Genomic DNA, 27,958 nt, shown 5'->3' on the forward strand with positions numbered 1-27,958 from the left:
ACCTGCCTCTGCTCACCACACACAGCCCAGATACGCCAGATGAACTGGTGGTGAGTTTATTTATTTCACTCAATTAAGTGGGCAGAAGCAATGAGGCCAGCTGTCTGCAGGAGACCTGAGCCACTACATGAAATAGCCATCAGAGAATGATGATCACTTCTGTGCGGTAAAGGTGAGCATCGTTAGTAAATATTGCTCTTTTGTGTGACGTACTGTGTAAGAGGGGTACCAAAACAGAGAATCAGTAAATATAGTTTTTTGTTTAAATGGGATACAAAACAAAAAATTAGTAAATACATGTATTGGTATTTTGTGTGTGGTATTGTGTAAATGGGGTAGAAAATAAAATCACTAAAATTTAATATTGTATCAATAGAGTTCAAAAAAATAAAATCAGTAAATAATTGTTCTTGTGTGTGGTACTGTTTAGATGGGGTACAAAACATAGCACGAGTAAGTATTGTTCTAGTGTGCAATACTGTGTAGATGGGGTACAAAATCAAATCATTAAAATTTAATATTATTCTTGTGTAAATAAAGAGTTAAAAACAATATCAATAAATAACTGTTCTTGCGTGTGATGCTGTGTAAATGGGGTACAAAATATAGAATCAATAAATAATCATTTTTGTGTGTGATGCTGTGTAAATGGGGTACAAAATATAGAATCAATAAATAATTGTTCTTGTGTGTGGTACTGTGTAGATGGGGTAGAAAATCAAATGACTAAAATTTAATATTGTTCTTGTGTCACTGCTGTCAATAGAGTTCAAAGCAAAATAAGTAAATAATTGTTCTTGTGTGGGGTACTGTATAAATGGTGTACAAACATGAGTTAGTAAATATTGTTTTGTTCTTGTTTTAATGGGGTACAAAATTAAAATCAGTAAACATTATTCTTGGGTGATCACACTGTGTGGTACTGTATAAGTGGGGTACAAAGCATATATTAAAAATGAAGTAAATATTTTCAGTGATCTTGTACTTTTGGACAATTTTAAAAAGTTAATGTAGAATTGTACATATTATACTTTAAAGAAAAATGGATCAAGGTTTTGGTTAAACAATGATAAATGCATGTTTATTTTTTTTAGCTAAAATGAATATTAAATATTTTCAAAAATATACATGTACACAACAAAGATGGACAACTTACAGTGCTTACATTATTTATTTTAAACTACAACTTCTTTTGACATGAAATAAAGGCATGCTTAATTTATTTTGTTGAATTTAAACACATTTTAAATGTTTTTCTGCTATTTTTCTTTGCAAATACATGTATGTGGATTTTGATCAGAGACTATTCAGTAAAACAGCACGTTTTGCATACAATTTATACGAAATGGTTCAGTGTTTCAACAAATATTGCAATTAGGCAAAATATTCTATTACACGGTACACGATTAGGTGCAACCTATTGTACTCTACTTTCATTCCTGTACAATTAGCCCCTCATGATTGGTACTCATAAAATGTTAATGAATGTCAACAAACCCTAAACATATTTACCAGTACTTATTACGGTGTCTCTCCTATTAGAGGGGTCTAAAATAGGCACTGAAATAAGCATAGTGCCTGGTAACCCGTAATGGAACCTCACCAAGCACTACGAGCCCAGCTAGGTGCTAACCTATAGGTTAATATGACACATTTATGAAGTTTACAATCCTCATCATTGTTAATCTTTCACAATCACACTAATACTTTGTTATTCAGTCATATCACTCTTCTTGTCAGTGTGTGTGTGTGTGTGTGTGTGTATGTGTGTGCATACATGTGTGTGCGCGTGCATACAGGTGTGCATGCGTGTGTGTGCGTGCATACAGGTGTGCATGCATGTGTGTGCGTACATACAGGTGTGCATGTGTGTGTGTGCATGCGTGCATGGTGTGTGTGTATGCATGTGTGTGTGTGTGTGTGTGCATGCGTGCATATGTGCGTGTGTGTATGTATGTATATGTAATTTGTATTTAAACAGCACAAAACTGACATTAAAATTTAGATTGTGAAAAATGCAGTACATGTACCATTTTCAACTTTCTTCACTCGTAATCTGAATGACCTACATCATTATTTTAACTTCCTCATTTCTATTTAAAAGGTTAACTTCAATGTAATGTCTTTTCAGCAAAACATCTTTTAAGATTGACAGCAGAAAATTTCTGCACCATTATTTTAGCTGTGTACAAAATAAATATAACATATCTTACCATAATTTCACTTCGTACTCGTACTATGTTAATGTACAATATTTTCTTGAAACATGGTCAGATGCATTAATTTCAATTTTGCATTTAGTTTTTCAGTGTTCTCAAATTGAAAGTGTTATATTATATATAGTGCACATCTGTACGCATCTTAGTAGCAAGGGATCTTTTATATACACCATCCCACAGACAGGATAGCACATACCACAGCCTTTAATATAACAGTCATGGTGCACCAACTGAAACAAGAAATAGCCTAATAGGCCCAGCAACGGGGATCGATCCTGGACTAGCCGCACATCAAGCGAGCGCTTTACCACTGGACTACATCCCAAACCCTGTAGGTCATTAATTATCTAACTATTTAACAGACTCTTATCTTTATGATGGGTCCTGGGCTGGGAAGACTCACTTAGTGAACATCATTCCAATTAAGAAAGGCATCCATTAAAGAAATCCACAGTTACAAGCAATTAGCAATCATTTCTATTTGTTATTTGAGATGTCCTTGTTCTGGTTATGTAAACTTTACTGAATGTTCAGTACATATAGGCCATATTACATTTCACATACGAGTTTTACTAAAATTTCACATGGCAGTTCAGGAACAGTGGACCGTTCTGAGTTCTCTTTCACTGTTCTCTGTTTCCAACTAACAGACCCTTTTTAACCACTACACTTGCATATTAAACACATTCTCGTTTAGATTGATTGATTCATTTCAACTTATTTTCGTGCTTATATCCAAGTAAGGTTCAAGCACACCGTCTTGGGCACACAACTCAGTTATCCGGGCTGTCTGTCCAGGACAGTAGGTTAGTTGTTAGTTGGTTAGTGGTTAGTGAGAGAGAAGAGGGTGTAGTGGCCTTACACCTACCCACTGAGCCCTTAAGAACTCACTCTGGGTTGGAGCCGGTACTGGCAGCGAACCCTATACAAGTACCTACCAGCCTGTAGTCTGATGGTTTAACCACTGCGCCACCGAGGCCGGTTCTGGCAGCGAACCCTATACAAGTACCTACCAGCCTGTAGTCTGATGGTTTAACCACTGCGCCACCGAGGCCGGTTCTGGGCAGCGAACCCTATACAAGTACCTACCAGCCTGTAGTCTGATGGTTTAACCACTGCGCCACCGGGGCCGGTTCTGGTTTAGAACACCAGTGTTTGTATGTACCCAATGGGTTTCTTGTCAGACTCTTGTTTGTAGTAGCTTCATTTCATTTACCAATATATATTTTTTTTTTATGAATACAAAATTATTGTGAGTTAAAATCCAATTTGAGCTGCCATAAAGTTGATAATGACCAGAAATACATTGGATGTATGGCCACTGTTATTCTGAAGAAGAGAGGGGTGGAACATAGCTCAGTGGTAAAGTGTTTCCCTGATGCGTGGTTGGTCTAGGATCGATCTCCATCTGTGGGCCCATTGGTCTATTTCTCGTTCCAACCAGTGGTATATCAAAGGCTGTGGTATATGTTATCCTGTTTTGTAAAAAATATAAAAGATCCCTTGCTACTAATGAAAATATGTAGCAAGTTTTCTGTCCAAGACTATTACTGATATGGAAAATATCAACCGAGTCTATGTTAATCGATAATTGTCGTGGCTCTGCTGAGACATATATCGATTAAGTAGACAAGGTCGATATTTTACAAATAAAAAACACAAGTAGCGAAGTCTGTTTATCCTTTAACACTTCTAAAATAAGATTTTCATTCAATATTTAGTAAATCACAGTATTAAAGTCGCCTCCATTGATAACATGACATCATCACGATTAGCAAAAACAACTAAATCTTGTGAAAATGTTATGCTCAGGTATACAGGTCTTGTTGGTTTGTAAACAAATGACCCGTTGACAGCAACACATTATTACCTAGAGACCTTGCAAATATGCATATATCTTTAAATTCACATACCATTATTACACGGGTTAACACACTAAATTATCACCTGGGTTTATGACCTGGCTATCATGGGTAAGTTATAGGATAAACACCGATATTATAACACTGTCATCACTTTACTTGTAACTGTCTCGATCTGCATGTATTTGTCTTAATAATTAAGCGTGGTTGGTCTGGGATCGATCCTCATCAGTGGGCCCACTGGGCTATTTCTCTATCCAGCAAGTGTACCAAGGCTGGTACATGTATATCAATGGCCATGGTGTGTGCTATCCTGTATGTGGGATGGCACATATAAAAGATCCCTTGCTACTAATGAAAAAAAAACCCCGATGATTAATAAAACAATGTGCGCTAGTGGTGTAGTTAAACAAACAAAAAGATCAACGAAACAACTACCGTAGCCTGGCTAGAACAAATACCGTATCCAAATGAGAACACTTTAATTGCACATATATACTGTTGTACAGCACAGATCTTATGACTGTTGATAGGCTATCTGTGTTCTTGTATATCACTGTATTCTTGTATATCACTGTTGTGTATCACTGTATTCTTGTATATCACTGTATTCTTGTATATCACTGTATTCTTGTATATCACTGTGTTCTTGTGTATCACTGTATTCTTGTATATCACTGTGTTCTTGTGTATCACTGTATATCACTGTGTTCTTGTGTATCACTGTATATCACTGTGTTCTTGTGTATCACTGTATATCACTGTGTTCTTGTGTATCACTGTATATCACTGTGTTCTTGTATATCACTGTATTCTTGTATATCACTGTGTTCTTGTGTATCACTGTATTCTTGTATATCACTGTGCTGTGCTCTTGTATATCACTGTATTCTTGTATATCACTGTATATCACTGTATTCCTGTATATCACTGTGTTCTTGTATATCACTGTGTTCTTGTGTATCACTGTGTTCTTGTATATCACTGTGTTCTTGTATATCACTGTGTTCTTGTATATCACTGTGTTCTTGTATATCACTGTGTTCTTGTATATCACTGTGTTCTTGTATATCACTGTGTTCTTGTGTATCACTGTATTCTTGTATATCACTGTGCTGTGCTCTTGTATATCACTGTATTCTTGTATATCACTGTATATCACTGTATTCCTGTATATCACTGTGCTCTTGTATATCACTGTATTCTTGTATATCACTGTATATCACTGTATTCCTGTATATCACTGTGTTCTTGTATATCACTGTGTTCTTGTGTATCACTGTGCTCTTGTGTATCACTGTGTTCTTGTATATCACTGTGTTCTTGTGTATCACTGTGTTCTTGTGTATCACTGTGTTCTTGTATATCACTGTGGTATATCACTGTATTCTTGTATATCACTGTGTTCTTTTATATCACTGTGTTCTTGTGTATCACTGTATTCTTGTATATCACTGTGCTGTGCTCTTGTATATCACTGTATTCTTGTATATCACTGTATATCACTGTATTCCTGTATATCACTGTGTTCTTGTATATCACTGTGTTCTTGTGTATCACTGTGCTCTTGTGTATCACTGTGTTCTTGTATATCACTGTGTTCTTGTGTATCACTGTATTCTTGTGTATCACTGTGTTCTTGTATATCACTGTGGTATATCACTGTATTCTTGTATATCACTGTGTTCTTTTATATCACTGTGTTCTTGTATATCACTGTGTTCTTGTATATCACTGTGTTCTTGTGTATCACTGTGCTCTTGTGTATCACTGTGTTCTTGTATATCACTGTGTTCTTGTGTATCACTGTGTTCTTGTGTATCACTGTGTTCTTGTATATCACTGTGGTATATCACTGTATTCTTGTATATCACTGTGTTCTTTTATATCACTGTGTTCTTGTATATCACTGTGTTCTTGTATATCACTGTGTTCTTTGTATTCTTGTATATCACTGTGTTCTTGTATATCACTGTGTATATCACTGTTCTTGTATATCACTGTGTTCTTGTATATCACTGTGCTCTTGTGTATCACTGTGCTCTTGTGTATCACTGTGTTCTTGTATATCACTGTGCTCTTGTGTATCACTGTGTTCTTGTATATCACTGTGCTCTTGTGTATCACTGTGTTCTTGTGTATCACTGTGCTCTTGTGTGTATCACTGTGTTCTTGTATATCACTGTGCTCTTGTATATCACTGTGCTCTTGTCATGTGGCATTGTTAAACAAAACCAACTTTACCTTGTTTTCAATTGGAGAGTCGCAATGTACTAACTGGAACAGTGTTTAGGGAATGTTTAACTTGTTTTCAATTGGAGAGTCGCAATGTACTAACTGGAACAGTGTTTGGGGAATGTTTAACTTGTTTTCAATTGGAGAGTCGCAATGTACTAACTGGAGCAGTGTTTGGGGAATGTTTAACTTGTTTTCAATTGGAGAGTCGCAATGTACTAACTGGAACAGTGTTTGGGGAATGTTTAACTTGTTTTCAATTGGAGAGTCGCAATGTACTAACTGGAGCAGTGTTTGGGGAATGTTTAACTTGTTTTCAATTGGAGAGTCGCAATGTACTAACTGGAGCAGTGTTTGGGGAATGTTTACCTTGTTTTCAATTGGAGAGTCGCAATGTACTAACTGGAGCAGTGTTTGGGGAATGTTTACCTTGTTTTTCAATTGGAGAGTCGCAATGTACTAACTGGAACAGTGTTTGGGGAATGTTTACCTTGTTTTCAATTGGAGAGTCGCAATGTACTAACTGGAACAGTGTTTGGGGAATGTTTCCCAAGGGGGTAGAGTTTAGCTCAGTCAGCAGAGCGCTCGCCTGAGGTGTTGGGTCAAAGGATCGAACCTCCTCGGTGGACCCATTCTCTGACTGTTTTCCCATTCCAACCAGTGTCCCATGGCTGGAATATCAAAGGCCATGGTATGTGCTGTTCTGTTTGTGGGTAAGTACATATAAAAGATCCATTGCTAGTAATGAAAACATGTTGCCGGTTTCCTTTAACACTATATGTCAGAATTACCAATGTTTGGCATCCAGTAGCTGATGATTAATAAATACATGTGCTCTATAGTAGTGTCATTAAACACAACAAACGTTTTAACTAGATAATGTTTCTATAATTATTAGTCTTAGGAATCGGTTGGAATTTCATCATCGATTATCGGTTATAATCGGTTTGCACCAACCGATCAACTTTCGATTACACAATCAGTTAGAATGATATAACATAAGAAGGCTTCGAGTTATAAAGAGCATGCACCTACTTGTTCACTGCGAGAAACCTTGCAAACATTTATGTACACATGAAAACAAACACCAGCTCCAATATATTTACACTGATTCCGTTATATAACTGGAGGAACAATTAGTTAACATTTTCCCACACAATCGGATATGGATTTTTATAATTGATAATCACATGGGCAGAGCCAAACCGATCAATTTTGTATTATAATTGATAACTGGAACATCACTCAAATAAGCTAGACAAAGGAAGAGTGATGAGCACATTATTAATGCCCTGTTTACTGTCAAAGTACATGTACATGTAGTATACACAAATGGCATGGGTTATGGACAGGATACAGTTACAGTAGAAAGGAATGTTATGTGGAAACAAAATACAATTTCAAGACTGAACTGTCTGTTACGCCCTACAAAGATAACACAAATGGGATAAAAACCTCGCTTCAGTTACACAAACATTGGGTAAAAGGCAAAAGCAAGCAAGACAATTACGTTTTTATCTTGTTTAATACTTGGCAAACGTAGCCACTGTGTTATGGCTGAATCATACAGTAAAATAGTGGTAACGGTGAAATGATTCTTGGCAACCATGTCCACTGTTTTGCAGTTTGTAACAATAGAACCAGCACAGTAAAAGTTAACTTTAAAAAATCATTAGCTTTATAATGAAAACTTCCTTGAAATATACATGTAGGTATGTATGCAGGTGGGTGGTTGGCTTGACGAGTTGGTGAGTTGGTGTGTGGGTGGGTGTGTAGGTAGGTGGTTGGCTTGGTGAGTTGGTGTGTGGGTGGGCAAGTTGGTGTGTGGGTGGGTGTGTAGGTGGGCGGTTGGCTTGGCGAGTTGGTGAGTTGGTGTGTGGGCAAGTTGGTGTGGGTGGGTGTATAGGTGGGTGGTTGGCTTGGTGAGTTGGAGAGTTGGTGTGTGGGTGTGTGGGTGTGTGGGTGGGGGTGTAGGTGGGTGGTTGGCTTGGCGAGTTTGTGAATTGGTGTGTGGGTGGGTGTGTAGATGGGTGGATTGATGGATGTGTTTTCAATTGATGGATGTGTTTTGGATGGGTGGGTGGGTTTTGGATGGACGGGTGGGTAGATGGATGCATTTGTGAATGTTTTAACGACACTCCAGCTTTATAATGAACACTTCCTTCAAATATAGGTACATGTAGGTAGGTGGTTGGCTTGGCAAGTTGGTAGCTGGATGGGTGGATGGATGGATGTGTTTTAGATGGATGGATGTGTTTTGGATGGTTAGGTGGAAGGGTGCATGGGATGGATGGATGGATGGATGGGTTGAATGGATGGATGGGTTGAATGGATGGATGGATGGATGGATGGATGGATGGATGGATGATAGATGGATAGGTGGACAGGATTCGGATGGGTGGAAGGGTAAATGGATGGATGGATGGATGGATGGATAGATGGTGGACAGGACTGGGATGGGTGGATGGGTAAATGGGTGGATGGATAGATGGATAGATGGGTGGGTTTTTTAAAGTGGTCTAAAAACAAAGTTTAACATAAATAAACTATTTGCCATGCATGTAAATGACTATTTTAAAAACAAAATCTATTTGCTGAATAAGCACAAGAAGGTTTGGTGATTGATATAAAGTTGGGTGAAAGCCATGAACAAAGGAAATGATCTTCCTCATTCCGTGAGATAATGCTAAACCAGGTTGAGGATGTTTTTCAAAGGAAAGAGAAGAAAAGATAACATATTTGAGCCCTTGAGGCCGAAAAAAAAAAAAAAATCTGTTTATTTCCAAATGTCCACCAGGGTGCTTGCTGATGCGCGACCAATCTTTGTTAGTGGACCCATTGTACACTGGCTATTTCTCATCCTAGCCACTAAACCAAACCTGGTGTAATAAAGGCCATGGTATGTACTATCCTGTCTGTAGGTTGCTGCATATAAAGGATTCCTGGCTGCTAGTCTGAGTAGCTGATTGAGTGCTGGTAGTGGGTTTCACTCATTATTTGACAGGAGTGCACAAATCGGTTATCCGTGCGGCCAGGACAACCAAAATATGTTGCAGGCAATCATTCTTTGTCAAACAGTTGCCCAAGAAAATCATAAAACACATAAAATAAAAAACAAAACTTAACAACACTCGGACAGTCACGGGCAATTCAAAAGTATCGGCACTGACAAATTCTTTCTACAAAATATTTCCTATTCACCTTAAACACCTTGTTGACGCATCCCAATACTGACGACTTGTGCTTACTGAGTGTAATTTTTGTTAGACACCATCTGGCAAGCTTTATTTTAATTAATAATGAAATATTTCTTAAATATTGTCATTATTAACTTTACTTCAAAACGAGTTCCGCATTTTGTAAAACATATTTTTCATGTTTTAAGTTCTTCGTATTTTCATGAATTAAATTGTATTTTTGTTAAATGGTTTAGTAATATCGTCAATATGAAATATGTATTTGGTGGTGAAATAATCCGGATAGGGACAAACTTGCAGTACTAAGTAGGGTCGATTTGACATGAGAGAAAATGTTTGGTATCACTGAAAATGTGGATTAGGCCTACTACTCGTGATCGTCACATGTATTCCTGCACTTTCTCACTCTAAGGAGCCATTCAACAATTAAGCAATTTCTGCGGCATTTTGCATCACTGGAATTGTACTTGTTATTGAATGGTGGGTGAAAGGCCACAAACTACACCAACAAGCATCCAGTTCATCAGAGTATTATGACTGTGATGGCCAAAGCGAAGATGAGCTGTAGGTAAATAATGTTAAAAAAGGAATAAAACTAAACTGATAAGTAATGATAATAACAAAAACATTTTAAATTTCAATTTCATTTTAAAGACAGTTCAAAATTATATTCATAAAACTTTTATGAAATATGTGGGCAACCAAGAGATGATGTTGGGCAACCAAACTTCAGCTACTGGTTGTCCACCGGGCAACTATCACAACTTCACATTTGTGTACCCCTGATTTGTGTGGGTTGGTACCTTTTTTCTTCTTTTTTTTCACTTTCATTTTGAAACCCTCACTAGAATTTTGTAACAAGATATATCCTGCCTCCATAATAATATGTTCAAAGCCTTCATTTGGTACACTGTATACCTTTAAGGCCTGCTACATGTGACTGTCACGTGTACACTGTGTACCTTTAAGGCTTGCTACTTGTGACTATCACGTGTACACTGTATACCTTTAAGGCCTGCTACTTGTGACTGTCACGTGTACACCGTGTACCTTTAAGGCCTGCTACTTGTGACTGTCACGTGTACACTGTGTACCTTTAAGGCCTGCTACTTGTGACTGTCACGTGTACACTGTGTACCTTTAAGGCCTGCTACTTGTGACTGTCACGTGTACACTGTGTACCTTTAAGGCCTGCTACTTGTGACTGTCACGTGTACACTGTGTACCTTTAAGGCCTGCTACTTGTGACTGTCACGTGTATACTGTGTACCTTTGAGGGAGGGATGTAGTCCAGTGGTAAAGCATTCGCTTGATGCGCGGTCGTTTTGGGATCGATCCCCGTCAGTGGGCCTATTGGGCCATTTCTCATTCCACCCAGTGCACCATGACTGGTATATCAAAGGCTGTGGTATGTGCTATCCCTTTCTGCATTAGAAAAAAATGTAGCGGTTTCCTCTGATGACTACACATAGTTTCAGAATTAGTAAATGTTTGACATCCAATAGCCGATAATTAATAAATCAATGTGCTCTAGACAAAACAAACTTTAACTTTTGGTACCTTTAATTTCTTTTTCTTTTTTAAAACCTCACTAAACTTCAAACCAAGTTGCATCCACCCTGCCTCCACTATATGAGTATGTTCTGTTCTTGAACAGTCTTCATTTGTAACTTTAATTTCAGGATTTTTATTTTATTTTTGTTTACCTCTCACTACAATACATACCAAGATTCATCCTGCCTGCCCTATACAGGTATGTTCAATTCTTGAACAGCCTTAATTTGTACCTTAAATTTTTTAATTTTTTTATTATTATTTTTTTTTAACAATCTAAAATTTAAACCAGTCTCCCATATACAAGTATGTTCAATTTTTAAAATAGCCTTGATTCCAGGTACCTTTAATTTCTGGATTTATTTTAGATTTTTTTTTATACTTTTTTTAAACCCCTCACTAGAATAGTTTTGCAGATTTGCTGAACCAGTGAATCCCCTGACAGATGTAGACTGGTATCAGGTTTACACGAGCTGACAGATCTCTACAGAACGGGCTACCTGGAACTGGTGTAGAGATGTCTGCAGAATTCCAGGTGATTCCCTGTTGACAGATCTGAGAGAACTGATCTTATGGGTGGGACCAGGTTACATTTTACCTGGCAGCATAATACCAGGCAGACAAAGAAACAGAGACAGACAGGCAGACAAACAGAGACAGACAAACAGAGACAGACAGGCAGACAGACAGGGTGGGATTTAACAAAACAAAACTTTAACAAACAGGCATGCAGGCAGGCAGACAGATAGGCAGACAGGCAGACAGATAGGCAGACAGACAGACAGACAGAGACAAGTAGATAAACAGGCAGGCAGACAGACAGACAGATAGACAGAGACAGAGACAGAGACAGGCAGATAGACAGATTACAGTGTTGTCAAGATTTCTGCCAGTGGGTAGGGAGGGTAAAATAACGTACCCAAAAATCTTGGAAATAATATTTTTGTAATATTTGGATAACAGGGCTCGAACTTAAGAATGTGTCTCTCACAGCTATTGTGAGCCTGCCTAAGGCAGGTTTTTTTTTAAATGACAAATAAACATGACTGAAAGGCTATTTTGCTGTATGCAGACATATTTCAAATGTGCAAAAGTTAAATATTGGTAGACAATGTACAACAAATGTTGCCATTGTTGAGGAGCTTTACCGATGGCAGAAAAGTGCCATCGGTGATGGTCTCTACCTACGTCAATTTATATCTCAACGACAGCAATTGCCGTCGGTGCCGTCGTTAAGTTGGAGCCCTGGGATAAATTATAGTAAGAAAACTGCTGTTTAAAATGTGTTAAAGTGCATGAAAAAAAAAGTAAAGTTTGTTTTATTTAACGACGCCACAAGAGCACATTGATTTTTAATCTTATCATCGGCTATTGGACGTCAAACATATGGTCATTCTGACACTGTTTTTAGAGGAAACCCGCTGTCGCCACATAGGCTACTCTTTTTTACGACAGGCAGCAAGGGATCTTTTATTTGCGCTTCCCACAGGCAGGATAGCACAAACCATGGCCTTTGTTGAACCAGTTATGGATCACTGGTCGGTGCAAGTGGTTTACACCTACCCATTGAGCCTTGCGGAGCACTCACTCAGGGTTTGGAGTCGGTATCTGGATTAAAAATCCCATGCCTCGACTGGGATCCGAACCCAGTACCTACCAGCCTATAGACCGATGGCCTGCCACGACGCCACCGAGGCCGGTAAAAGTGCATGAAATGCAGCATCCAATTTAAAAAATGTCTAACCCATAATCATCTGGTATTGGGACTTGTGGTCGGATTTGTTTTTATGACCTACCCTCAAATTACTTTCTGGCAGAAAGCCAGTTTGTGTCTCTCTTACTCTTGTGCGGACGGATCGTAGCTCAGAGGTGAAGCACTCGACTGATGCATGATCAATCTGGGATCTATTCCCGTCGGTGGGCCAATTGGGCTATTTCTCGTTCCAGCCAGTGCTCCACAACTGGTGTAACAAAGACTGTGGTATGTACTATCCTGTCTGTGGGATGGTGCATATAAAGGATCCCTGGCTGCTAATCGAAAAGAGTAGCCCATGAAGTGGCAACAGCGGATTTCCTCTTTCAATATCCGTCTGGTCATATTCAATATCCGTCTGACAGCATATAACTGTAAATAATATGTGTTGAGCGCATTGTTAAACATTTCCTTCCTTTAACTCTTGTCTATCAGAGTGCAGCATAAGTTAAAAGTTAAAGGCTGTTTTGTTTCACTATACTATGTACTATAGGGCACATTGATTAATCAATCAAAATTCATTAAATTCATTAATTAAAAAGTTTGCCTAATCTATTGATCAATTAATTCACTTTGATCAATTAAACAATGTACATAATCTATTTTTGTTTGCATAACCGATTTTTAAAAGTGAAAACCAAATTACATGTAATTTATGTTTGAAGAACAAGGCAATGTTAAGAGCTGCTTAGTAACCAGACTAGGGATTGTTTAAACTATCTTGGTGCTACAGGATAGTAAAACGTTCACAGGCTATGACGTCACTACAGCACATGCGATAGTGACGTCATAGCTTACAATAGTTTTCAGATTTCATAATGCTAATACAACTTTGAAAATATGGATTCCTGTAAGGTTGTAATACGCCAATTGTTGATGTCATTGTGTCATGTGGAAGAGTTACCAAGATATTTTTAACCATGTGGGTAATAAGAGTAAATAATGGCATGATACATGTATATTGCAAAAAAAGTATTTTCTACAATAATAAATACCATATCGCATGTTTGCAATGTATAAACACAATTGAATGGTACATATATCGGCAGTGATTTGTGGTTCATTGTGAACTATGCAAGAATTTCATGCACACATTTTTCCCTTGGCTTCAATATTGAGTACTGTTTAACAAGTGTATCAGAAATCTGTTACCATAGCCCAGCCTACAGATCATAGTCATCATTCAACTTTTAAGAATTTTTTTTTTTTATAAAACCCAAACTAACATTTAAAAAAACAAACATTAGTGAATGATTTGTCCAATAAATTCTACATGAATGGTAAACTGGTTATAACGATTAAGCTTGCATAACCAATACACAAACCAAATGATCATTGCTGCACTATATAGATGCCAAAGTACAGTACTGGTACACTGTATATGTATTTTAAATCCAGTATTATGGAAATGCACCAAAAAGCAATTACCACTACCTTCTAACAGGCACTTATCAGTGAACTGACTCCAGGAAAAAAACTTCCATCTGATAAGGGATGTAATTTAGCTGGCATCCTGTGGATCCAGTCAACCATGAAAGCGTGGCTTATCTTTTAGCCTGATTTCACAAGGAAATTCACTCAATATAGAAACTTTAAGGATAAAGTTTATAACCAGCTAGCCATAATGTTCAGGGTCGTACCTAGTCTAAAATAAGGGAGGTGGCAGTATACCAAACAAATTAGGGTTCAGTAATACCAACAGGGGGGGGGGGGGGGGGGGGGGGGGGAGAGGGGAACAAAAGTTAAAGTTTGTTTTAATTAATGACACCACTAGAGCACATTGATTTATTAATAATTGGCTATTGGATGTCAAAATTTGGTTATTCTGACAAGTAGTCTTAGATACGAAATCCATTAGATTTTTCATAATCCAGCCAGGGATCTTTTATATGCACCATCCCACAGACAGGATAGCACATACCACAGCCTTTGATACACCAGTCAAATGAGGAATAGACCATGTATCAAGTGAGCACTTTACCTCTGAGCTAGGCCCCACCCACTTATAATATAAAAACTTTACATGATACTGATGGTTTTAGGAAGTTTATTTGAACTAGACAAAATAAGAGCATATTCCTGAGATGATCTGGAAGTGCACCCCCCCCCCCCACACACACACACACACACACACACACATACACACACACACAAGTACGCCCCTAACTGTGCTTCTGTTCATGTTCAGCAGATTGTAAAGATTGGAAAACTCCTTGATGGACAGCCGTGTATGAACAGATTATGATGATGTGTTTTTTTCAGTTCGTGAAAATATGTATTGGTATGTTTTTTGGTGTATTTTTTTATTTATTATTATTTGTTTTTTAAAGTAGTGGTTGCACTGGAATAAAGCAGTGATGGCTAACAACTTAATCCCACTAACTGGCAGCTTGGTATGGTAAACATCTCACTTCTATGTACATGGAGTCTAACATAAAGTAATATTAAATTAGGAGATAACCTTACTGTGTTTTCCAAGTTGCTGACATAGATTTGTGTTATTAGTCACAAAATTATTTTTATTGACGATACAATGTATGTTTATCACATTCTAAATTATTCTTTTTTATGAATGGCTTACATTTATGAGTAAAACTTCCACTACACATAACATACTATTTTACTAACAACAAGGACTGTTTTATGTGGATCACATAAAGGAAAAATCAGAGTGAAATGGTCATACTAATTTTAATTCTCAACTACTTTGATTTTTCTCACTCACTTTTTATAATGTTTTCCCCTTTGTAAACAAACAGGGGACACCACTGGAGCACACTGATTGATTAATCTTCGGCTATTGGATGTCAAACATTTGGTAATTCTAACTCATAGTCATCAGAGGAAACACGCTACATTTTTTTCATTAGCAGCAAGGGATCTTTTATATGCATTTCCCACTTTCACACAGACAGGAAAGCACATACCATGGCCTTTGTCCAATTGTGGTACACTGGAGAAAATACCCAATCAGTTGAATGGATCTACTGTGGTGGTTCAATCCTATGACGTAAGCACCTCAATCGAGCACTCAACCGACTGAGCTAAATCCTGCCCCCTATCCTGACCAGTGCTAAATGACAGGTATATCAAAGACTGTGATATGTACTGTCCCGCCTACAGAAAAGTACATATAAAAGATCCATTGCTGGTAATACAAGAAGTACCACTATCTGCTATTACTGTATATTTGGGGCGGGACGTAGGCGAGTGATAAAGTACATCCATTGCTGGTAATACAAGAAGTACCACTATCTGCTATTACTGTATATTTGGGGCGGGACGTAGGCGAGTGATAAAGTAGATATAAAGGATCCATTGCTGGTAATACAAGAAGTACCACTATCTGCTATTATTGTATATTTGGGGCGGGACGTAGGCGAGTGATAAAGTACATATAAAGGATCCATTGCTGGTAATACAAGAAGTACCACTATCTGCTATTATTGTATATTTGGGGCGGGACGTAGGCGAGTGATAAAGTACATATAAAAGATCCATTGCTGGTAATACAAGAAGTACCGCTATCTGCTATTATTGTATATTTGGGGCGGGACGTAGGCGAGTGATAAAGTACATCCATTGCTGGTAATACAAGAAGTACCACTATCTGCTATTATTGTATATTTGGGGTGGGACGTAGGCGAGTGATAAAGTACATATAAAAGATCCATTGCTGGTAATACAAGAAGTACCACTATCTGCTATTATTGTATATTTGGGGCGGGACGTAGGCGAGTGATAAAGCGCTCGCTTGATGAGCAGTCGATCTAGGATCAATCCCCGTCGGTGGGCCCATTAGGTTATTTCTCGTCCCAGCCAGTGCACCACGACTGGTATATGAAAGGATGTGGTATGTGCTATCCTGTCTGTGGGATGGTGCATATAAAAGATCCCTTGCTACTAATGACATTTTTTTAGCGGGTTTCCTCTCTATGACTGTCAAAATTACCATGTGTTTGACATCCAACAGCTGATGATGAATCAATTAATGTGCTCTAGTGGTGTTGTTTAACAAAACAAACTCTTTTTTTAATTGTATATTCGACATGCAGTAGCAGACGATTAATTGAATTGATATGCTCTAGAGGCTGTAGTGGCATCAATAAGCAATGTGAACTTTTGGCAATACATTTGACTACATTTCAATAGGCATGGACCCGTTGGTGAAGTGCTCGCCTGGCGAATGGTTGGTCTGGGATCAATCCCCAATGTTGGGCCAATTGGGTGATTTATCTTTCTAGCCAGTGCACAGGTACCATATATCAAAAGTTGTGGTATGTGCTATCCTGTTTGTGGGATGGTGCATATAACAGATCCCTTGATACTAAAAAATGTAGTAGGTTTCCTCTCTGAGATTATATGTCAAAATTACCATGTGCTCTAATGGTGTCGTTACTTTGATTAGTCCTATCAAAGAGCTGGGAATAGAGCTTTAAAAAAAAAAAAATGAAATAAAAAAGAAAGAAGAAAAAAAGAAAAGAAATAAAGGAACTAATACGATACCTCATCTTTTACAAAGAGGGTGTTGTTTTAGAGATGTTTTCCATTTACCAGCCAAACAAGAAGCAAATGTCTTTTAGCAAGAAAAACAATCAAATTTCTACAAAACAGGATCAATGTTTGCCCTGGAAGAAAATTGGTTTGGCACTAGAGATAAAAGGGGAGGAAAGTGAACTGGGCAGACACCTGGCTTTGAGTTGTAATTCTGCAGTGAATGGCTAGGGAATCGTGCACACCTGCGATGTATCAGGAGCTAAGTGAAAGCAGTTGCACATTGTGAAGACAAATTCTTTAAAAGATGAAACACAAACAGAACTTGAGAGAGCGATAACAACGCGGAACAGCAGAACGATTTCTTCAGTGGTGTAGCTACTCTCGCAGGTGCCTCTGTTTATGTGGTGGGAAGCGCAAATGATCAATACCGTAAATGATCGATTACTAGTTGAGGGTAACCAATCAAATACGGATGAAGCAAGACAGATGAGAGAAAATGGTTTAATATTTGACATCAAAAAGGAAGGAAGGAATGTTATACCTAATGATGCATGGTTAAGGACATAACAGGTACCTGGTAATGAGCTTGGAAACCTCCTGCTGCCACGCCATGGCTACTCTTTCTGATTAGCAGCAAGGGATCTTTTATATGCACCATTCCAAAAACAGGATAGTACACACCACAAACTTTTTTACACCACTGATTGTTAATAGATCAGGTGAGGCCTTTATCACTAGGCTACATCCTGCCCCACATGTATGTGACATCAGGCCGTGTGTGTATCAAACCTTTACCACTGGCCTACATCCTGCCCCACATGTATGTGACATCAGGCCTTGTGTGTATCAAACCTTTACCACTGGCCTACATCCTGCCCCACATGTATGTGACATCAGGCCGTGTGTGTATCAAACCTTTACCACTGGCCTACATCCTGCCCCACATGTATGTGACATCAGGCCTTGTGTGTATCAAACCTTTACCACTGGCCTACATCCTGCCCCACATGTATGTGACATCAGGCCTTGTGTGTATCAAACCTTTACCACTGGCCTACATCCTGCCCCACATGTATGTGACATCAGGCCGTGTGTGTATCAAACCTTTACCACTGGCCTACATCCTGCCCCACATGTATGTGACATCAGGCCGTGTGTGTATCAAACCTTTACCACTGGCCTACATCCTGCCCCACATGTATGTGACATCAGGCCGTGTGTGTATCAAACCTTTACCACTGGCCTACATCCTGCCCCACATGTATGTGACATCAGGCCTTGTGTGTATCAAACCTTTACCACTGGCCTACATCCTGCCCCACATGTATGTGACATCAGGCCTTGTGTGTATCAAACCTTTACCACTGGCCTACATCCTGCCCCACATGTATGTGACATCAGGCCTTGTGTGTATCAAACCTTTACCACTGGCCTACATCCTGCCCCACATGTATGTGACATCAGGCCTTGTGTGTATCAAACCTTTACCACTGGCCTACATCCTGCCCCACATGTATGTGACATCAGGCCGTGTGTGTATCAAACCTTTACCACTGGCCTACATCCTGCCCCACATGTATGTGACATCAGGCCGTGTGTGTATCAAACCTTTACCACTGGCCTACATCCTGCCCCACATGTATGTGACATCAGGCCTTGTGTGTATCAAACCTTTACCACTGGCCTACATCCTGCCCCACATGTATGTGACATCAGGCCTTGTGTGTATCAAACCTTTACCACTGGCCTACATCCTGCCCCACATGTATGTGACATCAGGCCTTGTGTGTATCAAACCTTTACCACTGGCCTACATCCTGCCCCACATGTATGTGACATCAGGCCTTGTGTGTATCAAACCTTACCTTTACCACTGGCCTACATCCTGCCCCACATGTATGTGACATCAGGCCGTGTGTGTATCAAACCTTTACCACTGGCCTACATCCTGCCCCACATGTATGTGACATCAGGCCTTGTGTGTATCAAACCTTTACCACTGGCCTACATCCTGCCCCACATGTATGTGACATCAGGCCTTGTGTGTATCAAACCTTTACCACTGGCCTACATCCTGCCCCACATGTATGTGACATCAGGCCGTGTGTGTATCAAACCTTTACCACTGGCCTACATCCTGCCCCACATGTATGTGACATCAGGCCGTGTGTGTATCAAACCTTTACCACTGGCCTACATCCTGCCCCACATGTATGTGACATCAGGCCGTGTGTGTATCAAACCTTTACCACTGGCCTACATCCTGCCCCACATGTATGTGACATCAGGCCTTGTGTGTATCAAACCTTTACCACTGGCCTACATCCTGCCCCACATGTATGTGACATCAGGCCTTGTGTGTATCAAACCTTTACCACTGGCCTACATCCTGCCCCACATGTATGTGACATCAGGCCTTGTGTGTATCAAACCTTTACCACTGGCCTACATCCTGCCCCACATGTATGTGACATCAGGCCGTGTGTGTATCAAACCTTTACCACTGGCCTACATCCTGCCCCACATGTATGTGACATCAGGCCGTGTGTGTATCAAACCTTTACCACTGGCCTACATCCTGCCCCACATGTATGTGACATCAGGCCGTGTGTGTATCAAACCTTTACCACTGGCCTACATCCTGCCCCACATGTATGTGACATCAGGCCGTGTGTGTATCAAACCTTTACCACTGGCCTACATCCTGCCCCACATGTATGTGACATCAGGCCGTGTGTGTATCAAACCTTTACCACTGGCCTACATCCTGCCCCACATGTATGTGACATCAGGCCTTGTGTGTATCAAACCTTTACCACTGGCCTACATCCTGCCCCACATGTATGTGACATCAGGCCTTGTGTGTATCAAACCTTTACCATGGCCTACATCCTGCCCCACATGTATGTGACATCAGGCCTTGTGTGTATCAAACCTTTACCACTGGCCTACATCCTGCCCCACATGTATGTGACATCAGGCCGTGTGTGTATCAAACCTTTACCACTGGCCTACATCCTGCCCCACATGTATGTGACATCAGGCCTTGTGTGTATCAAACCTTTACCACTGGCCTACATCCTGCCCCACATGTATGTGACATCAGGCCTTGTGTGTATCAAACCTTTACCACTGGCCTACATCCTGCCCCACATGTATGTGACATCAGGCCGTGTGTGTATCAAACCTTTACCACTGGCCTACATCCTGCCCCACATGTATGTGACATCAGGCCTTGTGTGTATCAAACCTTTACCACTGGCCTACATCCTGCCCCACATGTATGTGACATCAGGCCTTGTGTGTATCAAACCTTTACCACTGGCCTACATCCTGCCCCACATGTATGTGACATCAGGCCGTGTGTGTATCAAACCTCCACTGGCCTACATCCTGCCCCACATGTGTGACATCTTGTGTGTATCAAACCTTTACCACTGGCCTACATCCTGCCCCACATGTATGTGACATCAGGCCGTGTGTGTATCAAACCTTTACCACTGGCCTACATCCTGCCCCACATGTATGTGACATCAGGCCTTGTGTGTATCAAACCTTTACCACTGGCCTACATCCTGCCCCACATGTATGTGACATCAGGCCTTGTGTGTATCAAACCTTTACCACTGGCCTACATCCTGCCCCACATGTATGTGACATCAGGCCTTGTGTGTATCAAACCTTTACCACTGGCCTACATCCTGCCCCACATGTATGTGACATCAGGCCTTGTGTGTATCAAACCTTTACCACTGGCCTACATCCTGCCCCACATGTATGTGACATCAGGCCTTGTGTGTATCAAACCTTTACCACTGGCCTACATCCTGCCCCACATGTATGTGACATCAGGCCTTGTGTGTATCAAACCTTGACCACTGGCCTACATCCTGCCCCACATGTATGTGACATCAGGCCTTGTGTGTATCAAACCTTGACCACTGGCCTACATCCTGCCCCACATGTATGTGACATCAGGCCTTGTGTGTATCAAACCTTGACCACTGGCCTACATCCTGCCCCACATGTATGTGACATCAGGCCTTGTGTGTATCAAACCTTTACCACTGGCCTACATCCTGCCCCACATGTATGTGACATCAGGCCTTGTGTGTATCAAACCTTTACCACTGGCCTACATCCTGCCCCACATGTATGTGACATCAGGCCGTGTGTGTATCAAACCTTTACCACTGGCCTACATCCTGCCCCACATGTATGTGACATCAGGCCTTGTGTGTATCAAACCTTTACCACTGGCCTACATCCTGCCCCACATGTATGTGACATCAGGCCTTGTGTGTATCAAACCTTTACCACTGGCCTACATCCTGCCCCACATGTATGTGACATCAGGCCTTGTGTGTATCAAACCTTTACCACTGGCCTACATCCTGCCCCACATGTATGTGACATCAGGCCGTGTGTGTATCAAACCTTTACCACTGGCCTACATCCTGCCCCACATGTATGACATCAGGCCTTGTGTGTATCAAACCTTTAGGGTCTACACTTGAGACTTTTATAAAGGGTGGGATATAGCTCAGTGGTAAAGTATTTGCCTGATATATGGTCGGTCTAGGATCGATCGCTATTGACCTATTTCTCATTCGAGCCAGTGCACCACAAATGATATATCAAAGGCTGTGGAATGTGCTATCATATCTGTGGGATGATGCATATAAAAGTCCCCTCGCTACTAATAGAAAAATGTAGCGAGTTTCCTCTCTAAGACTATATTTTAAAATTACCAAATGTTTGACATCTAATACCCGATTAATGAATCAATGTGCTTTAGTGGTGTTGTTAAACAAAACAAACAAACCAATAGCAAATGATTAATAAATCAATGTGCTCCAGTGGTGTTGTTAAACAAAACAAACTTTAACTTAGAGACTTTAAATCATTACAGATTTGAGTCTAGACTCTAAAACATGGGATCGAAAATAGCACTGATGCTTTTCTTTTTTCAAATAAGGGTAAAAAGTTCAAAATAACAATACTTCTCAAAAACAATAGATCAGATATGATAGTTCAGGTGCCTTTTCTTGCACAATTATTTTAAGCCCATTGAATGTCAATAAATATATGTAAAACTACTAGTACATTTGTAGTAATAGCTTTGGATGAATATATACAAATATAAATCAAGACAGTATATATACTCTTCAAAAAAAGGAGGGGAACCTGAAATATTAATGTTAATATCAACTATTAGACCAAACATACGTTTTTGAGCACAGACATCCTAGTAAAGAACGTTCAGGTCTGTTTATCAACACACCGAAACACATTCCATAATCTGCAAGTGCATCACACAGAAGTTGCCCCGTACACGTGCGTGGGGTGTCATTCTCGATTTTGACAATTTCCAGGACGGTCAATTAATCACTGTGGAACATTATTTCTGTCAATCTTTTTCATTCTGTTAATCATACAGTTGTTATTGTTTTGTTTTTAGTCATTTTTATTGTTTGAATTTGCGATTTACTGATTAAAAAATGTCAACTTTCAAATTTCACTTTTGACCCCAATCGTCCTTCAAGATCTTTGGTGGTCATAAAACCTATTGTAATACTGAACTACCGGTTGTAATGTTTGCCCAATTAATTCACTATTATCATATAACCATTCCCCACAGCTAATATACCTTACAAATATTTTGGCAACTGTAAATTTGTATTAGAGTTCCACTACTTTTTTTGAAGAGTATACCTGTATATGTCAAGACAAACTTCACACTGTTTCAAAGAAGCCAGACATTTCAGATGCTCAGAGCTGTTAGTAGTTCCGGGATATGCCCTGATTTGGATTAAATAATTTTGTAAGAATAAGAATAAATAAGAATGCCATATTGTTTTGTTTTTTTAACGTTCAAAACTTGTTTCCATGTTGTTGGTGCTCTGGTACACCAAGTTGTCAAGTGTGTGGTATGATAGTCTGTATGTGCAGTTTGATGTATACACATTATAATCATGCTGGAAACAGTCTGAACAACTCAATCTGAATTTGTCATAAAATTATTTCAAATGATCATGGGAGAGAGTTAAAACTGGAGTGTGAGAGAGAGAGAGAGAGAGAGAGAGAGAGAGAGAGAGAGAGAGAGAGAGAGAGAGAGAGAGAGAGAGAGAGAGAGAGAGAGAGAGAGAGAGAGACAGAGAGACAGAGAGAGAGACAGAGACAGACAGACAGACAGGAGAGAGACGGGAGGGAGGGGCAGAGGGAGAGACTAAGAGTTATAATGAGAGATGGGTGTGGGAGGACTTGCACTGGTACATGTATATAGGCCATGCATATTCCCTGGAACAGTCTGCCCATTAAGAAAACAAAAAGTTGATATTTAAGAAGTTTGTAATTGGTGATGATCAGGAAGAAGAAAGCTTTCACCACGTACTATGTAAACACTGTCAGTGAGATGTGTGTCTGGGTCACGCTGCTGTGGGTGTGTGTTTATTTATCATCTCAGGCTTATTATAGCAGCACATACCTTGCTTTTATCAGGGGCTGTCCGCATTCTGAACCAACTCACCAATGTTCATTGAAATAATAAAACAGGTTAACCCATCAATACCTGGATTTCAAGGCAATCATTTCAATTACAATTAAGTTAATTTTTTCAGACTGAAGGTAAAACGTGTGGTGTGCAGTGTCACTTAAAACAATTTGTTACGGGTATTGACCAAATGCCATTAAAACAAAATGGCAAGCAGAACCACTTAAAACAAATTGTTACATCAGTCCTCAAATGGCTGCATTAAGTTTTTTCATTATATTATATATTTTGTGCTACAGCATACATCAGGGCTCGAACTTAAGAATGTATCACCCACGGCAGTTAAAAAATAAATTGCCATCGGTGAAAGGGCCCACTGATGGCAATTTTGAGTATGCTGATGGCAATTTTGAGTATGCCGATGGCAATTTTGAGTATGCTGATGGCAATTTTGATAAACTGACTTTTGCAGCAAATAAACTTGACTGAAAGGTTATTTTTCTGTATGTACATGTAGTCAAATTTCTTAATTTATGTCAATAAACTTCAATAAACAAGAATTTATTATAAATGGAATCATGCACAGGGTATGTGCATGACTAAATATAGTTCCGTTGCGTGGTACAAACTAAGGTCGACAACAGTCACTTTTCGCACCCTTGTTTTGGGTTTGTACACAATAAATATAGCATATCTTACCCTAATTTCACTTGAAATCCATATTTCGTAAAAGGTACAATTGTTTTAATCACAAGATTTTCTTCAAACACATTCAGATACATTAGTAATGTTCCAAAAAAATAATTTCAATAGCAAGTTTGCATTGGAATTTTTCCAGCATTGTTAAAACGGAAACGTCATGTATCCAGTGTATGGTTATTGTAAGGCGATTCAAAGTGACGTCATTGGAATACTGACGTCATTCAAATTCAAAATTAGCTATATTATTACTATGCTTTGCCACATTAAAATAAAAACTGGTCTACTAACCTTGACCCCTGTCAAATTTCTATAACAAGTGGACAACGTTGTTTACAGGTTGGTATTTAGTTATTTTTCATAATTCCGGAAAAAATATTAATTTTAAGTTTCAAAAGTTGAAAGAAATAAAAAGTACCTTTTGTCAAATATATCATATCAAAAAATTACCGTTGGATATGTTTTATTTACTGTGTACGAAGACAAAACAAGGGTGCGAAAAGTGACTGTCGTCGACCGTAAACATTAATTAACTCCAACCAGGACCCAAACATCTGTGTTAAATACTGGCAGATAATGTTCATACACGTTTATACATTTTGCCGTCAGTTAAGAGCTATACCGACGGCAGTCATTTTTATCCGGCGGCACAAAAGTGCCATCGGTGATGCCCCCAACCAACGGCAGTTTATATGTCACCGACGGCAATTGCTGTCATTGCCGTCGTTAAGTTCGAGCCCTGATACATATTTTTCTAAAATTGATGGTCATAAAAAAAAAAAAAGGTTTAACGACACCACTAGAGCACATTGATTTATTAATCATAGTTATAGCGAGGAAACCTGTTACATACATACATAAATGTTTCCATTAGTACAAAGGGATCTTTTATATGCACTATATAATATATACCAGTCAGGGTGTACTGGCTGGAACAAGAAATGGGCCCACTGTCAGGGATCGGTCTGACCTTTGTCTAGTTCAAATAGTTGCCCTTTGCCAATAAAGATTACCTCAGGTGACCACATGACTGCTATTTTTTATAGCACAGTGAGATGAGCTTGCACTTTAAATATATGATGGAGACCACAGTTTTACAATTTTATAGTGCTAAGATAGCGATCTTAGCCCTAAGATCACCTAAGTGCATTATGAACTTAAGGCGATCTTAGCGCTAAGATCGCTTTGTAGAAAAGGTCCCTGTTCTGAATTTTGTGGTAAGCTGTACATTGCTCTTTTTTCTATGCCTGATGGAAATAAAATGTCTTTGTTTTTTTTATTGCAGTTAACCTGATTCCAAGATGGCGCGGTCTAAAGTTCGAAACTGTACGTGGTACTTTGCCGTGCTGATGACCATGTATGTGACGACCATCTTCGTCATTCAGCTCCAGTCGGGGATGATGAGACGACACGAGGAGACCAGTGACCCTGACCTTCAGCTATCAGCATCCCACGGAGCAGCGAGAGAAACCAGTACTAAGTACCTGCGCGTTTCCGACTGGATCACTTATAAAGCACAACCCACTGGCAACAGAACAGTTTATGACATGCAGCAAGCAAAGTTATCTGTGTTATCATCGGCCGAGAATCGTGCATCTCGCTTTGTCAGTGCCTACAATTTCACCAATTACAACTTCAGATCTGTGAATTTTACCACAGTTGGAGAAATCTACGTCTACGCGGCTAACGTGGATACCAGACAGGGGAATGCAACAGTTGTGAGACTTCTTGCTCTCCAGCACATTAGATTAATTGACGGGCTCATGTGCAAGTTTTTTAATGACAAGAAGCTGATAGTGTTTGCTGAGAAGTATCAGATGTGTGAAAACCACGGCAAGCAGTACGGTGGATGGATCTATTCATGTTCACTTCCTGCTAATGTTAATGTGATTCCAAAACACGTGCATCTGTCAACCATATCTGAGGCATTCTGGGATGACATGGATTATCCGCAACTAGAGTTACCACCCTTGCAACACTCTTATTCAGAAAAGAATGAAAATTCAATTGGTGTGTGTGTGCCTCCGTTATTTGGAAATATTCCTTTACAGACGCTAGTAAATTACATTGAACTAATGAAAATTCTCGGGGTTTCGAAAGTCTTTTTCTACAAATACAACATTTCAAAAAGTACTGAGAATTTACTGAAATATTACTCCATGCGTGGAAATGTTAACGTCTACAACTGGGAACTGCCTACAAATGTGACAGATAATGCCATCTGGTACAATGGACAGTTACTGACAATTCAGCACTGTCTCTATAACAACATGGAGAAGTTTCAATTCCTTATGTTTGTAGACTTGGATGAAGTGCTCATTCCAAAGAGGACTAGAAATCTGTTGTCCATGCTACACAGTGTGGTGCAACACTCTGGCCTTACCTTAGACAAAATAGCAGCCTTTTCATTTCAAAGTGCGTTCTTTGATTCCAGGCAACTGCCAGATCCAAGTCAAAAGATTCCACTATTTCAACATTTAGAGAGATCTAAAAAGACCAGTAAAGTTCGAACAAAGCTTATTGTTCAGACCAATAAGATTTTTGAGCTGGGAATACATCATCTGAGCCGACCAATCAGAGACAACATAACAGTTGTGCACGTGGACCCATCGGTGGCCCTGGTTCATCATTACAGGAAATGTGTAGTGAGTTTTGACCGTGACATGCGCTGTCAGCCGACAGTTCGAGACGAGTCTATGCTACGTTATTCCAAGCTGCTGGAAACCAGATCTAACAAAGTCATGAAAGAAGTTTTACAGTTTATTTATTAAAGTGTTTACAAACTCTACACATACTTTCTTGTCATTAAAGGTAAACAGAATTGTAATTTCCTGTATATTGCCTGTGACACGTAATAGCCTGCCACTAGCTATAATCAGGTTTTAGGAAGAAAACAAAGATACTCAGATAGCCCCTGATGGCCCTAGAGTAGAACTCTGTGTAAAGCTTTGTTTCTTTAACAGTACATGATAAAGCTATAAACAAAATTTCAGCTCAATATCTCAAGGCATTGTGGGAAAAACATTCATGTATATGTGGGAATGTGGGACAGACAGACAGAGACAGGACGGAGATGAAACCTATAGTTCCCTCTGGTTGGACTGATAGGAAACTATAACAAGATAGTCAGATGGCCCATGCATGACCCTCCAATACATGTAGATCAACTCTGTGTAATGCATAGAGGATTCATCATGAGTGTTTTTTAATATGGAAAATATCAACCAAGTCTATGTTAATTGGTAATTAACTAGATGAGGTTGATGTTTTACATATTAAAAAATACGAGTAGCGAATTCTATTTATCCTATAACACTTCTAAAATAACAGTTTCATTCGATAGTTAGTAAATTACAGTACTAAAGCCGCCTCCATTGGTAATATGATGTCATCACAATTAGCACAAATTACTTTGATGTCACAGACTTGAACTAAATCTGATGAAAACG

The 27,958-nt window shown here is 39.4% G+C and overlaps 2 protein-coding genes across 2 annotated transcripts in view; one reads left to right on the forward strand and one right to left on the reverse strand.

Annotated features, from left to right (window-relative positions):
• On the forward strand, positions 1-27,797 carry LOC121374434 (beta-1,4-galactosyltransferase galt-1-like). The gene is made up of 2 exons (XM_041501538.1): positions 1-172; positions 25,795-27,797. Exon 2 carries the CDS (start codon positions 25,811-25,813, stop codon positions 27,278-27,280), a length of 1,470 nt encoding a protein of 489 aa, XP_041357472.1. The 5' UTR covers positions 1-172; positions 25,795-25,810; the 3' UTR covers positions 27,281-27,797.
• The window catches only part of LOC121374423 (propionyl-CoA carboxylase beta chain, mitochondrial-like), a 95,437-nt gene that overhangs the window by 39,472 nt on the left and 28,007 nt on the right, over positions 1-27,958 (reverse strand). The gene's annotated exons all lie outside the window — the stretch shown is intronic.

Source organism: Gigantopelta aegis, chromosome 1 (genome assembly GCF_016097555.1).
Source record: "Gigantopelta aegis isolate Gae_Host chromosome 1, Gae_host_genome, whole genome shotgun sequence".
NCBI lineage: Eukaryota > Metazoa > Mollusca > Gastropoda > Neomphalida > Peltospiridae > Gigantopelta > Gigantopelta aegis.

What these genes read in the sequence shown, in the direction of transcription:
- LOC121374434 (XM_041501538.1), top strand. Translation starts at nt 25,811, where the DNA reads ATGGCGCGGTCTAAAGTTCGAAACTGTACGTGGTACTTTGCCGTGCTG.